Source organism: Heliangelus exortis, chromosome 5, assembly GCF_036169615.1.
Source record: "Heliangelus exortis chromosome 5, bHelExo1.hap1, whole genome shotgun sequence".
NCBI classification, from domain to species: Eukaryota; Metazoa; Chordata; class Aves; order Apodiformes; family Trochilidae; genus Heliangelus; species Heliangelus exortis.
The window spans coordinates 12,199,859-12,215,027 of NC_092426.1; the positions used below are offsets into that span (position 1 = coordinate 12,199,859).

Below are 15,169 nucleotides of genomic sequence, written 5' to 3' on the forward strand. Positions count from 1 at the left end.
GGCAGGTTTCCCGCAGGATAACGGGGGAACCTGAGGGGGTGAAGTTTCCTCCCTCCTCCTCCTCCTCTCCCCGAGTTAAGCTGCGGAGCCGGGCGGCCCTGGGCGGGGGAGACGCCGGCGGCAGCCGCAGGCAGGCCCGCTCCCGGCGCTGCCTTCCCCGCGCCGGCCTCCGTCTCCGCCCCGCCGGGTCGCCGGGACCCCGCCGCTCCCCCGGGGGAACTGCGGGACTCGGTCCCTGTCCTTACCGTTGCAGAACTGGAGCAGTGAGGAGGTATCGTAGAGGCTGCTGTAGCTGGAGAAGCCGTCCTCCATCCTGCCGCTGCGCTCCCGGCCTCCCCTCGACTGTCCCGGCGGCCGCCCGCTGCCTCCTCGCCCACACGCTGAGGAGCGGAGGCGGCTGGGGCCGCGGCGGCCTGCTGCCTGCCTCACTCAGTTACCATGGCAACCCATTCACTCCGCCGCGGCTGGGGCGGCGGCCGCTCCGCTCAGCTCCGCTGCTGAGGCGATGGGGGCGACCCGTGGGGCGGGGCGGGGCGGGGCGGGGCGGGGAGGGGCGGACCCGGTGCGCCGTCACGGCGGGGCCGATGCGGTGGGGGCGGTGGTGGGGGTCATCTCGTCACCGGCTGCAGGGCTGCTCCCCCCCTCGGCGGGCTCCGGAGACCGCACGCTGGCAGGCGAGAGGGGAGATCCCGGCGCCGCAGCGGCGGCAGAGCCTTGTCAGAGATCCCGGGATCTCGCGGGAAGGGAGCCGCTGGGCGGGTGCGGGCGGCGGGAGGGCCGGGAGAACGCAGCGGCGGGGACCGGGACACTGCTAGCTGGAGCGGGGAGGTGCGGGCGGGGGGCTAGCGGGGCAACGATTCGCGTCTTTCGGCAGGCGCGGGGGCGGCACGGACATTTCGCCTCAGCGGCCCCGCCGAGCCCCCGCGCCGGGCCAGGCCGCCCCTGCACCGCCTCAACCCGGCCCTCGTGTGGAAGAGCGACGAACCCCGGCTCCCCGTGGCTCGGCGAGGGGCTCTGCCTTCCGCCTGATGGGGGGAGCCGGCGAGATGGAGCGTCCAGACCGTGGCGAGGTGGAACAGAGCCATCCCCACCCCTGAGGAGGGAAGTACCCGCCGGGGGGTTCCGAGGACTAAGTCAGAAGTTCGGCCACGCAAAGAGTCACAGATCAGAATCTCTCTGAATCGAAGACAGAAGTTGTGCAGTAACTTGCTGGAGCTGACTGCCAGCCGGGGAGCTCGGCGGATTGCCCCAGCATCCCTCCGTACTGCAGCAGCACTCTGCCTATCACCGCTTTGCCTGGCGTTCGCTTGCCTCCTCCAGTGAAGCAACAGACTCCCTGCAATTGCGCCTATGTCCTCCACTGGTGTCAGTGGCGAGTACAACTGGCTACTGGATGGAGTTTGTCAGGATAATATTGTAACCGATACTCTCTTACAGTAACAACAAAAACATGCATACTGTAATTTTTTATGGCGTTTTATGCAGTTTTAACTTTTTTAGTTGGAATAATATTATACACTTTTCCAACATGGGATACTAAAATGATTTAAACAGTTTTTAGTATTTCTATATAGTTATGTTTATGAAGTGGCTTAGTGGTGACATGAGGGTAGTGGTACAAAACGAGTGTCTAGTAAGATTGTAAAATTAATTTTAGACCTTATGGGCTTCAGTTTCCATTCTAGGGATGTTAAAGTGTCCAGTGACTGAAAGGCACTTTTATTTCAAGCTCCTCAAGGGACACAAGAAAAATAGCACATTGCATATCTATAGGACCTTTCATCTTGAAAAATGCCAAAGCACTTAACAAAGCATGTCTTCAGGTCGCAGCTCTTTCAGGAGCTTTTTGCAAGGCAGCTCTATCACGTGGCTCCATTTACAGGCATGGGTTCAGTATATATGAGTCTTTTCACCAACCATCAAGCTGTGGTAGTGCTAAGACGAAAATATGCTATAAAATTAGCAAGAGATATCTGTTCCATATTAAAAGGATTGAAAAGTACTCCCTTCTGAATTGCCAGCACCAGTATCAGAAGAATCAAATTCTTCTCCAACACAAGTACATACCCAGCCTGATGGTGCCTAACTTGTATCTGACAAAAAAAAATGCATTTTATAGCTGTGGTCTATAAACCAGTATACATTTATGGAAGTTTAATTACATATAAGCCAAAAAAAAAAAAAAAAAAAAAAAAAAAAAAAAAAAAAAAAAAGTTGGGAAAATAAAATTATTTCAAAAATGCTAAAGACAATAGATTTCTTACTGTTTTCAGTGAGCCATTATTCTTTCTTTAAAATTAATACAGAGCCCTTCAGTTTTCTCATGACTTTTTAATTCAGAAGCCATAAAACTTTTCAAGATGCTAGACTGTTCTGAAAAGCTGTACAAACACATACTTGCATTTTGGCCTACGAGTTACAGTAACAGAAAATTAAACTAATTTTTAATTCATATTTTGATTAAGAATTTAATTTTAAAATATTATTGCTCTGACTAGGTTATTCTTTTTGAGGCTAATTTTTCACGAGCTAGAGACAGCTTTGGCACAAGTAGTGTGCTCACTATAAAAGGTCGATGTTAGCTTAACCTACACCTCATTTGGATACAAGTTTTGGCAAATAAATGCAAGAAATCAATCTATCTAGAAGTACTATGTCTGTAGTAAAAAATGTGTTGTTGGTAAGGGTGCTACAAAGGTACATAAATGCCCAGTAACTATTGTGACATCTGCCAAAGCAGGAGAAAGGACAAAAAGGGGCCATGCAGTTCCATTCCAGAGAGTAGAAATTAAAAGTCACTTAGAAACTAATATCTAAACCTGATCTGAACATTACATCATTAAAAGGAGGTAAAACACCTACCACCTTACAGTAAGTAAACTACCAAATCAGTTGTGAAGGTGTCAGTGAAGCCTGTCAGCTCAGTGTGCAACAAATCATCTCAGCCATGTGACAGAAAATGATCTTGGCTCATCTCTAGATGCTGTCATTATGCCATTATATTCTGAGGGCACGGGTTAGAAAATGAAAGCAGTTTCATAATTTAATTGCAAAGATTCTGAGACCTGTTACAATCTTATTACGCTAAACTGCACCACAAGGCACAATATGAAAAAGAAATCCTGTCTGGCTGTGGGAACAATGGCACAACAGATCAGAAGGATGCACTAACATCTCTGAATTCTGCTGGTATGGTGAAACAATGAAAACACTTCATTGTCCATTTTTCAGTACATTTTAATAATTTGTGCTAGTGGCTCAGAAAATGAGAAATCATGTAGATGGAAATGTGGCATCCTGAGCAACATAGTGGGATGGATGTACACTGAAGGAATTTGTTGATGTACATTTGTACATGTTTATTGTTGACAGTGGCAGGAACTGCATGACGTTACACTTTTGAAAGCTGCATTTTGTAACTAATGATTTAAGTTGCACTTGTACTGAATAGTGTAATACAAGTAACTATTTAGTAAGTGGGAACAAAAGAGCTTTAACCCATCCCTAGCTGAATTTTCAGAAGTTAATACTGCAGTTTTAGGATGAAGAAAGCTTGCTTTCTCTCCATTTTAACAGACTATAGTCAAATAGTCTTGCACCTGGGTTGGGGCAATCCCAACAAACGTACAGGTTGGGCAGATAATGGTCTGAGAACAGCCCTGAAGAAAAGGACTTCGAGGTGTTGCTTGATGAGAAGCTCAACATCAGCAGGCAATGTGCATTTGCAGCCCAGAAAGCCAACTATGTCCTGGGCTGCATTAAAAGAAGCGTGGCCAGCAGGGCAAGGGAGGTGATTCTGCCCCTCTACTCTGCTCTTGTGAGACCCCAGCTGGAGCAGCTGCGTCCAGTTCTGGAGACCCCAACAAAGGAAGGACATGGAGCTGTTGGAGTGAGTCCAGAGGAGGGCCATGAAGATGATAAGAGGACTGGACTACCTCCCCTGGAAAGACAGCCTGAGGGAGTTGGGGTTGTTCAGCCTAGAGAAGGTAGGGCTCTGGGGAGACTTTAGAGCAATTTTCCAGTATCTGAAGGGGGCCTACAGGAAAGCTGGGGAAGGACTTTTTATAAGGGAATGGAATGATAGAACAAGGGGTAATGGTTTTAAACTGGAAGTTAGTAGATTTAGATTAGATATTAGGAAGAAATTATTTACAATGCAGGTAGTGAGACAGTGGAGCAGGTTGGCCAGGGAAGCTGTGGCTTCCCCATGCCTGGAAGTGTTCAAGAACAAGTTGGATGGAGCTATGGGCAGCCTGGTGTAGTGGGAAGTGTCCTTGCTCATGGCAGAGAGGTTGGAACTGGATGGTCTTTAAGGTCCCTTCCAACTCAAACCATTCTATGATTCTATGAATAATTTTGATGTCTTATGTATTCCTTTTTTTAATTTATATTTCTGTTGCATAAATAATAAATACAAAAAAATATGATGAACCTGAGATGCAGGTTCATCTCAGAAGTATTGTAGTTCATAACTGTCAGTGGTATAGTATTAAAATATATAATTGTTATTATATATTGCAAATTATAACATATATCTATATATAACATATATAAGACATCATAGCAAATAATACTCTCAATTCAAGGGTGAGCTGTCCCAGTCACCGTATCTACATGAAAAAATACACCAGCCTCTTAAAATCCACTAAGATAGCAGACACTGATTATATAAATCTTATCCCTCTACTGTTTACATTAAGCAATACAGCTGAGAGGAAAAAAAACAATGCAAGCACATTTTGCTTGGCTGAGTAGAGAAAGGACTTTTGAAGAGAGCCTTTCCCTTCAGGATCATTGCTATGGCTCTGTCATTTGACAGGGTCAGGCTATTTTTGCCATTTTTGATAGGTGGGACACTATACCCTTCACACCTGAGACCTGGGACTGTGCTGAACATCATTGCCTTCAGCAGGCTTGTTCAGGGAATGAGAAGATTGCATTTGGTAAGGGAAAGACCTTGGGATTTGGATGTCAGTGGTAAAGCCTGCTGTGCAGAGCTACTCATGGCAATGGGGGTAGTGAGCCCTTCTTTGCAGAGTTTACAGAAGGGAAAGGCTTGGTTCACCACAGAGGCTGGAAGGTTCTTTCAGGTCAGTGCAGGACCTGTCTATTGAACAGGTCAGGAAAGCTTGGAAGGCTGCACACTGAATGTATTTTATGACTAGAGAAGCCTTCATCAGGCAAAGCATCTAGCACCATCAGCAAATGTGCTGGCTTCAACAAAATTTATCAGTGGATATAATTATAGCATCTATTTTACCATGACTGACTTCTGAATAGCCCCACAAGGTCTTTAGCAATCATTATAGGTCACATTTACTGCAGCATGATCAAAGGGAGCTGAACTCAGTTCTGGATCTCACTGTGTTTCTGAGACTTATGAGTCCATTCCACCATTAACAGTCTTACTTAATGCAGCAGCCAGACTGCTCAATCCCAGAAAGTTTTAAATTGCATGTTTGTTCAAGTTTGGCTTTTCCTCTGTGAGTCAGAGGTTTCATCCATTAAAAAACTAAGCTGTTGCAACACGTGGTGTCTGGCCCCAGACTACAGTCCAAAACACAAGGCACCACGGTTGTGCTTCTCCCTGGGTCATCTATCACTCATTCAAAACAGATGAAATGGGCAGCTCTTCCAGACACTCATCACTGCCACTGGGAGGTGGGCAGTGTGAAATCTGGCATCAGAACACAGAACTTGTTTCACACTGGCACAGTGCTCTGCCTCAACACTGGAGGACATAGTGCTTCAGGAGGATCTGAGGGCTAATGCTGGGCAGCCACAATGCCCAGCAGCAGCAGCATCAGGCTGCACACCACAGGAGCTGAGGCGAGGGAAGAGCCATTGCCTCACTTTTAAGCACTTCCAAGATGAGATCAGCATTTAGCAGAGGGGAACTATGGGGTTAAGTTTGGATTTAAGCACCAGTGGAGATTGGGTTTTTTTAAAAGAATTTCACATCATGAAGAAATTATCTTGATTCTTCAGAAGTGGCTTTTCCTCACCAGCAGACTATCTCCAGGTATTAAAGTGGGATGCTCTGTTAGGATCCTATCATGGGCTCAAATAAGGATTTCCTCTCCTACTGTGGGGTAGGAAAGGAAGAAATGCCTTGCCTCCCAGTCTCCTTTGTGAAAACACTTCAGCTACTGGAATAATGATTCCTTCTAAATAGCAGGGCTACAGTGTTTCAGCCACAGCAGGGGTCTTCATGAATGTCACTACAAAGCATGCTTCATGCATGTGGGAAAGATGGGGTATAAGGGGAGGATTGCCATTATGCCAGCACAGTCTGAGCACATTAAAAATACAATATAACAAATGTGGGATGAAACCATCAAAGGTATGCATGTTTTACAATTCAAATGAAAATACATTGCAATATGTCTGTATGCATCATGTTGTTCCAAATGACTTATTTTGGAATTGTGTTTTCGCTATAATTAATAAGAATATTGCTAATCATACGGCCCAGGAAAAAAAAAATATCTCTCTGCAGATTGATTAACTTGTAAATACAGAGAGAAGGCTTTGAAGATGAAAAGAATAATGCTTTTGCACATTTATGACTCTTCCCATTCAATGATGGGAGGCTGCTCAGCAAAAAGTGGTGCTTTCAGACTTTCAGCACCTTTTTGAACTGAATGTTGTCTTTATTTTACTTCTTTGGAGAATGAGAGGGAAAACATGACACAGCCAAAGTCATACCGGGAAGTCAGTGACAACATCATACCAGAATAACTACCAGTTAAGTGCACTAACCATTAAGACTACCCTGCCTAAAAGCACTGAAGGCATTATTTATACACTTCACTGGAATTCTGTCAAGCAAAGTCCCTGCAGTAGAAATACCCTTATTTTCGTAAGGTCCCCTAATAAGTAGGGTTCAATGTACTTCATTGCATGTAATGGCCAACTGCAGACTTGTTACACCCACAGATATATTATGATACTAAACTGATGAGAAGCAAAACACAGTACAGATATACAGGAATTAATTCCTTTTCTACCTTCTATGCAATCTGTGTTGATGGGAACAGCATTTCTGAGATACTGATATGCTGACAGATTGATGTGAAGAGTTGCAATGATGGATGTTATCACATGAAGAAATGATCCATCAGCTCTTAAAATTAATCCATAAAAGCTTTACTTTCTATCTCAGATCTGCAACCCTAGTTTTTGCTGCTTCAGTCCTAAATGCAGGCTGAAAGCTTCCAGTAGCAATGCTCTTTGAGATCTGCATGTTCAGGGGCAAGGATCCAGCTTCTGATAGAGCTGCTTCCCTGGTTTCCTATACAGTAGTTTTGGCACAGGTTCATCAGTCATCAGCCTGGGCAGAAGAGGGTCATCCCTACAGTCTGTGTCACTTCACATGGGGAATTCCCTCTCTGCAGAAGGAGCTTTCCTGCACTCGCTGGAGCCTCAGAGACCTCAGGCATGTACATATTGAGAAATGCTTTAAGAGAGTATGAATAAGGGATGATTTTGTGTGGCTAGCACTACATGGACACTCCTGCACATGATGGAGAGTACCATTTTTAATTTTTTTTTATTTTCTATTTTTTTATATTACAATTCTAAATATGTAATTATGACAGTAAATATCCCAGAGGTCTGTTTTATGCATATATTTCAGTCATATTTGGTTACAGTTTAATATCTGGTTTATACAGTCCCACAACAATATAACTCTGTGCCTTCTGAATTATATTACAGAAGAATAAGAATAGAGCAAACTAGAAAAAAAGAAGTCTCTCTCCTCAGCAAACAGATACTCACAGCACTTGTGAACAGAGGGAGGTATCTCAGCACTGTTTCTTACATTCCGCAGTTAGTAGGATGCTGGTTTAAACTTTTGCCTTCTACGTCCTGATATTCATAAAATTCCACCTTTATATGTCAGTGTTTCACTGTTTTCAGGTTCAGTCACAATTAAGGGCATCTCATGTGAACCAATGCATACTAGGAAAATTTACTGTAAAAATTACATGTAAATAATAAAGCATGCATAAAAATATATGTGTAAGATGAAGCACCATATCTGTTTACTGTATCAATGTTAGAAGGGACCAGCCAATCTCATTTATGTCACTTTTTACATTTGTAATAAGAGCTAAAACTGGCAATTTATGTTACTGGAAATTTGCCCAGATAAAGACAATAAACTATGGCAAGTGTCTGCTGAGAGAGTTAGAAAATTACAACAGTTCTTCTAGTGATTTCATATGTTATGCTTGATTTTAGTTAGGGATTTATTGGGAAAGTTAATTTGCACAGCTAAAAAAGTCATAGAAAGTAGGTGCCAAGAGTTTGCCGTAATTTTAACTCCTATATCATATGCCCATTTACCACCTGAAGTAACGTAACTTAATGTTTTGCTTCTCCATCTACTGTATCTTTCATCAAATACAATATTAATTATACCAAAAGAGGGGAAGAAAGGAGACAATATTCCGTTTGGGTTTGGGTTATTTCTGCAGGGGACAACAGAAAGCCCACTGGTTCAAATTCATTGCATTTCCATGAGTTCTTCCCAAGTGGGTGGACGACCAAGATGGTGGAAGACAGGATGACCTACGAGGCAATCAGGAAATTTAGCTCACTCCAGTCAGATATTCCTCTGATATCTTCCAGAGCCCAAGACCACCTACACTGAGACCTTATATCCCTCCACTTTTTTCTGCCTCAGCCCTTTTCTGCACTTTCAGTACAAGAACCCAAGGCACAACCTGGGAATGGAAGAAAACAGTTAAATCATCAGCTAATCTAAACTTGGCTGGCTCTACAAAAAAGCAGTAGGGAACAGCCCTTTCCTACAGTTTTCAAAATTACTTTACACTAATTTCCAACATGGTCTCTAGCTTTTTTGTTTGTTTGGGTTTTTTGGGGTTTTTTTTGGTTTTTTGTAACTATGGTTTTGTTTTGAATTAAACTGTTTTAACTTCTTTGGAACAGAATTTGGCTTGGAAGAAACTGATTTATTCTGGTCTGTGCAATCACCCAAGGCCTACAGTGTGACCAAATGAATTTTGAGTTATGTGTTGTTTTTTCAAAGTATTTCGTTCTACAGTTTCATACCATATGTACCCAGAAATTTAGACAGATTACACTTTTCATCTCCTTTTGACATATAAACTTAAGAAATTAAATGCAACAAAGGAATTGAATCAAAGAAGCCTTCACCGAATTGCCCAGGAACATGAACAGACATCAGGGTTTGAATTGCAGGATCAGGTTCATACAATAATAAAATCTTTGGCTTTTGTAGAAAGAATGCTGGTTGGTTTTAAAACACCTCTGCCAGCCAGTGCAAGGTGTAGGATTACTAATCCTCCTCAGGGGAAGCCATGCGTGGCATTCTTCTCTTTGATGGTGGCATTCAAGAGAATTCTGGACAGAGGAAAAAGTAATAGGGGCAATAATGACAGGCTCTGAATGAAGCCTGAGAAATAACCCAGGCCCTGCTGCCTGGCTGCCAGCCATCCAAGCATGAAGAACAATCGTGCATTTGTTTTGGATACCAAGTCACCTAATTTTAAAAACGCTTCCTGATGCAGTCCTTTAATTCTCAAGTATTTCACCACCTGACATTTCTCTCTCAAGCTTTCAAAGAAGCAAGAGAAAACCAGAGCTATAGATAAGGGAAAAGAGGCAAACTAAAAAGATGTTGTCATTAGCATAGCCATAATTCAAGAAAAAAAGGGCAAGAAGACAGGTTCTTTTCAGCTTCCTGTAACCCTCCTTGTCCCACTGCTTTCTGTCAGAACAAAACTGGAAGAAAGAATAGAATGAATCTCAAAAGAAAAATATGTATTGTGTGCCATAAATTATACAAGCAGATCCAGCCATGAATGAAAGAATTAAGAACATAAAACCCCTGCAGCGTGCCCTGGCTGATGAAGGGTTGGGGGTTGCCAAGGGACACTGCATGACCACCTTGTATTCCAAACTAGCATCTTGCTCTAAACATCATCCTGCCCTCCTGTCATGCAGGGACTTGTGGCCTTTTCCTTCACATTCTTCTTCTTGAACAGCACTTTCACATATTAGTAGCTGTGTAATGAATGTTTTGGTTATAACCACCTTGTGTTGTATTTTACAGATGTCTGAGGAATCTTGCATTCAAAAAGTTTGCCCAGTCTTTTCCCCAAGCCATCACTTGAGACAAATATTCTCACGTGAAGGTGAGTGAGTCCCCGTAGACTAAGTGGTGAGTAGAATAGGCCAAGTCTTATCTGCTGTAACCTTGCAGAATACTATCAGCTCCAGCTGAAGTCTCATTTTATTAATTTTTATTTGCTAGAAGTGCTACCTGCAACTTTATTGTGCTATGTAATCAAGTAATTAAAAATAACCTAGCTAGCTGCTTAATGTTCATCAGAGACTTCAACTACACTAGGGTTTTTTTCGCCAAGTCAAAATTTGGATCCACAGTTTTCAAATTTGCATACCTATAATATCTCCCCATTCCTTAATGACATCTTTTATACCAAAACATCGGCAGCTATTTTCTTATTCAGTAACCATTTCATTGGGAAAAAAAAGTTTAGCAATGTTGATGCAATTTAGTGTCAGATGATCAATTAAGAAAAAAAAAAATTCAAAGAAGTTGATGGCATTCATTTCAATCAGTAAGATGTTTGGTTTGGCTTGGGGTTTTCTTTTGAAACAAAAACAAAAAAAACCTCCACAAACCTGTGTAAGACTGTTTGAAAGGACAATTTTCCAACTTTACTCTTTTAAATGTCATTTGGTGGCCATTCAATAATAAGTAGTAAATATTAATTTATCCTGGAAAAGAATACATATGAGTCATGATCTTCAGCTGTCATGCATTTGAACATGTGGAAAATTATGAAATTAGAGATCAAAAGTGGAGCAAAATATCTATTTACGTTCAGGTCTGCCAAGCAGATCAGAACTTCTGAAGGACTGCAGAAAAAAAGATGTCCTTTTCTCTCTTGCTTGTGTCCTTCATGGGCTATGTCCTGCTTGGAGTTACATTATATTTGAGAAATACAGTTAGGGGAGAGTCTTTATATGATTTAGCATTTTGTACCTTTTCCATTTTTCTCACAAAGAGTGTTGCTCTGCCATTCATTCATTATTTCCTTCTGTGTGAAACTAGGAAATCTGGCACATGAAGACAGAAAAGCAGGATTTTTCCATTTCTGCATGTTTTTCCTTGGAGCTCAGAAACTCAAGTTACCCCAGTATAGAGGAAGGAGAGGAAATGTAGTAATGAAGTCCTTGGCTCCATCACAAGCCCCTTTCTGACCTACATAGAAGAAAGAATATGGAAAAGGATTGAAATATTTAAGGTAAATATAGATGAATGACAAAAGAAGGTCAGGGGGGTGCTGGCCCAGTACTCAGGGGTGCAAGAGAACTATTGACAGATGACACAGAGAAAGTACAAGTGATTAATGACTTTTTCGTATCTGTTGGTATTAAAGCTGTATTTCAATTAATGTGTAAAGTCAGTGCTGCTGCTGAAAAACCTAGACACAAACTCCCTGCTTCACTCTGTTCCCACCTCTTCATTGCTTTCCTGCACCCTGCTGCTGTAGTGATTTGTAAGGGCGTGCAGAGATCTGGATGAGGGAACTAATCCAGCTGAAAATCAACCAAGGAAATAGATGATCATTACTTGGACTAACTAGTTCTGCAGTTTAGTTCACCTCATGGCTGGACTGTATTCAGATAATTGTTTTCAAATTACCTAGACTTGCTGATTTCATCCTATGATCCTTAATGGGCAGAGTGATCCCAGGACAGGTAGTTACTTTCTCTGAGTGACTGGGTGTTTAGAGTGTCCAAGGATCAGAAATAGGAAAGCATGGTGCCTGTCCTGGAAATGGGAAAAAAAGAATGTCCGAGCTTATCGACCAGTCTGCTTAAATTCAATTGTTGTCCCAAAATCTATGATTTTTTTAAACAAACTAGGTATAAATGCCTATAAGGGGGAAGTAAGTAGCATTCAGTTTTAGTTTTAAGAACAAAGTCAGTCAAATCAGTCTAGTTCTTTGTATGACTGTTTTATGCTGAGAGGGGAAAGGCAGTGAGTGTCATGTAACTCAACTTGAGTAAGGGTTTTTTGCATACTCATGACACTCACATAAGCAAATAAGGAAGCACAGTCTTGGTGACCCTGCTATACCTGTTCTAACAGGTGTAAGACTGTTCAGGTAATTATACATAAAAAGTGACACAACATGGAAGAATGTATGAAATACAGTTCTGCATGGTATTGTCCCTAGTCCCATTATAGTCCATATTTTCATTAATGTCTAAAAAAGGCAGCAGAAGACATAGTAAATGTGCAGGTCACAGCCTGGGAGATCTTCAAGTATGCTAGTCAATAGGAGATTCAATTTTAAAAAGAAAGATCTTAGCAGTATGAGGGAACTAACTGTAGAAGCAAGATGAAATATAGGAAATATAGGAAGGATCAGTACAAGAGACATCTATACAGGAATTATCTGTTGGAAGGTGGGTAATAACTGGTTAGGAAATAACTCAACCAAGGGTAGACCACAAACCAGAGATTGAGTCAGCTATGTTATGCAGAGTAGAATAGTCAGGTGTCACATTCCAATGGATAAATCATCTTGAAAATGTATAAAGAAATCCTTCCACCCTATTCAGCATTAATAACAACTCAGCTGGAACACTAAGTCCAGTTTAAAGTGTATCAAGACTCTCTTCCAGGTTAGACATTAGAATAATAAAAAAAAAACTTTCAAACTGTAATGGCAGTAAAGTACTGGGATAGGTTGCCTGGGGAAGTTGCAGAACATCCATGAAACACCTCTGAAACTATCTGAGACAAATGTATGTAACGTTTGATGTAGTATAGCTTGTCCTGCCTTGGGTCAGACTGACTGGATGACCTCTCAAGGTCTTTTCTAGCCTAGACTTCCTGGGGTCTACTCACTGAGTGGTTGTTCAGCCCATTAATCTTGCTGAGGAACAGTAGCTGCAGGCCCCCTTCCATAGGCATTTTGGTGTTCTTCTCACGTGAGGTTCATAAGTAATTAGCTAGAGTGCCTCAAATAATCCTGCTCTACTTATGAAATGTCTCAGTTGCTATCAAGCTGGAGTAGTACAAATTAGGATATTGCTCCATTTTTCTTTTCTTGCCCCATTTAAGTTATTTGCAATATATACCTACCACCCCAAGAGCAGCTGATGAAGAAAACAGAATCATAGAATCATTCTGGTTGGAAACAACCTTTAAGATCATTGAGTTCAACCATTGACCTAACTCTACCGAGTCCAGTGCTAAACCATATTTCTAAGCCCAACATCTACATGTCATTTAAACATCTCCAGGGATGGCCATTCAACCACCTCCCTAGGCAACCTAATTCCAGTGTTTAATAACCCTTTCAGTGAAAAAGTTTCTTCTAATGTCTAATCTAAACCTCCCCTGGTGCAACTTGAGATCTTTTCCTCTTGTCTTGATGACACTTTAGGGAGAAGAGACCAACACCCATGTCACTACAACCTCCTTTCAGTTAGTTGTAGAGAGAAAGTCTCCCTTTAGTCACCTTTTCTCCAGACTGAATGAGCCCAGTTCTTTCAGACCCTCCTCATAAGACCTGTTCTCCAGACCCCTCACCAGCTTTGTTGCTTTTCTCTGGACACATTCCAGTACCTCAATGTCTTGTAGTGAGACCTAAAACTGAACACAGTACTCAAGGTGAGACCTCACCAGTGCTGATACAGAGTCATGATCCTTTCACTAGTCCTGGTGGACACACTAATTCTGACACAAAGCAGGATGCTATTGGCCTTGGCCACCTGGGCACACTGCTAGCTTACATTCAGGTGTCTTTCAACCAGCAACCCCAGCTTTTTTGCCTCTGGGCAGCTTCCCAGCCACTCCTGCCCAAGTCTGTAGAGTTGCATGGGGCTGTTGTGACCCAAATGCAGTACCCAACACTCAGCCTTGTTGAATTGCATAAAGTTGGCCTTGGCCCAGATCTTGGCCTGTACAGATCCTTCTGCAGAGCATTCCTATCCACAGAAAAATCAACACTCCCTCCCAGCTCGGTGTCATCTGCAAATCTACTGACGGTGCACTCAATCCCCTTGTCCAGATCACTGATAAAGATACAAAAAAGAACTGGCCCAAACACCCAGCCTGAGGAACACCACTGGTGACCAGCCACCAGTTGGATTTAACTTTTTTCACCACAACTCTTTAGTTGTGGCCATCCAGCCAGTTTTTTGCTGGGTCTAGGGCATTTTTTTTACACTAATCTAGGCCATTTGAAGCTAGTTTCTCCAGGAGCATGCTATGAGAAAGTGTCAAACGCTTTACTAAATTCAAGGTAAACAACATCCACAGCCTTTCTCTCATCTACTAAACAGGTCACCTTGTCATAGGAGATTTGATTTAACAAGCAGTGCCTGCCTTTCATTAACTCATGCTGACTGAGCCTGATCATCTGGTTGCTCTGCACGTGCTGCAAAATGGCATTCAAGATGATCTTCTCCATAACTTTCCCCTGCACCAAGGACAGAATAACAGGTCTGGAGTTCCCTGGATCCTCCTTCCAGCCCTTCTTGTAGAGGGGATCACATTTTCCAGTCTCCAGTCTATTGAGAAATCCCTGTTCAGCAAGGGCTGCTGGTAAATGATGGAGAGTGGGTTGGTGAACACTTCCGCCAGCTCCCTCAGTTCCCTTTGGCAAATCTCATCTTGTGAATGGTGAACTGGTGTAGCAGTTCACTAACCATCTCTGCTTGTATTATGGAGGCTTCAAACTGTTTCTCATACCTGTCTTCCAGGGTCTGGGTACCCAGAGAACTACTGGTCCTAGTAATAAAGACTGGGGTAAAGTAGGAATTAAGTATCTCATCCCTTTCCTTATCCTTGATCACTATGTTCCCCACATAGACTGAATTTCTCTTTAGTCCTCTTTTTGTTGCTAATGTATTTGTAGAAGCTGTTCTTGTTATCTTTGACAGCTGAATATATCAGAAATTAAAGTTGATGTACCAAAAAGTCAGGTAATTTTCCTGAGCACTTCTATGAATAGTACTTGTGTTCCAGAGGCTAGTGATGAAGAATCAGCTTTTTTTCTTATGGTACCTGGTATGTGCCACATCAGGCCAACATGAAGTAATCACATACCTCTAGTGCTCATTATAGAAT

The 15,169-nt window shown here is 42.6% G+C and overlaps 1 protein-coding gene across 14 annotated transcripts in view; it reads right to left on the reverse strand.

The window, feature by feature from the left end:
- The window catches only part of EML1 (EMAP like 1), a 128,318-nt gene that overhangs the window by 82,136 nt on the left and 31,013 nt on the right, over positions 1-15,169 (reverse strand). The window contains exon 1 of one of the 14 annotated variants that reach the window (XM_071745615.1): positions 246-533. The exons of 10 other annotated variants lie outside the window; for them this stretch is intronic. In XM_071745615.1, the coding sequence (XP_071601716.1) occupies positions 246-312 (67 nt within the window). In that variant the 5' untranslated portion in view covers positions 313-533. Of the gene's footprint in view, positions 1-245; positions 1,332-15,169 lie in introns of those variants that run through there. 3 more of the 14 variants (XM_071745621.1, XM_071745624.1, XM_071745625.1) reach the window with 3 other exon arrangements.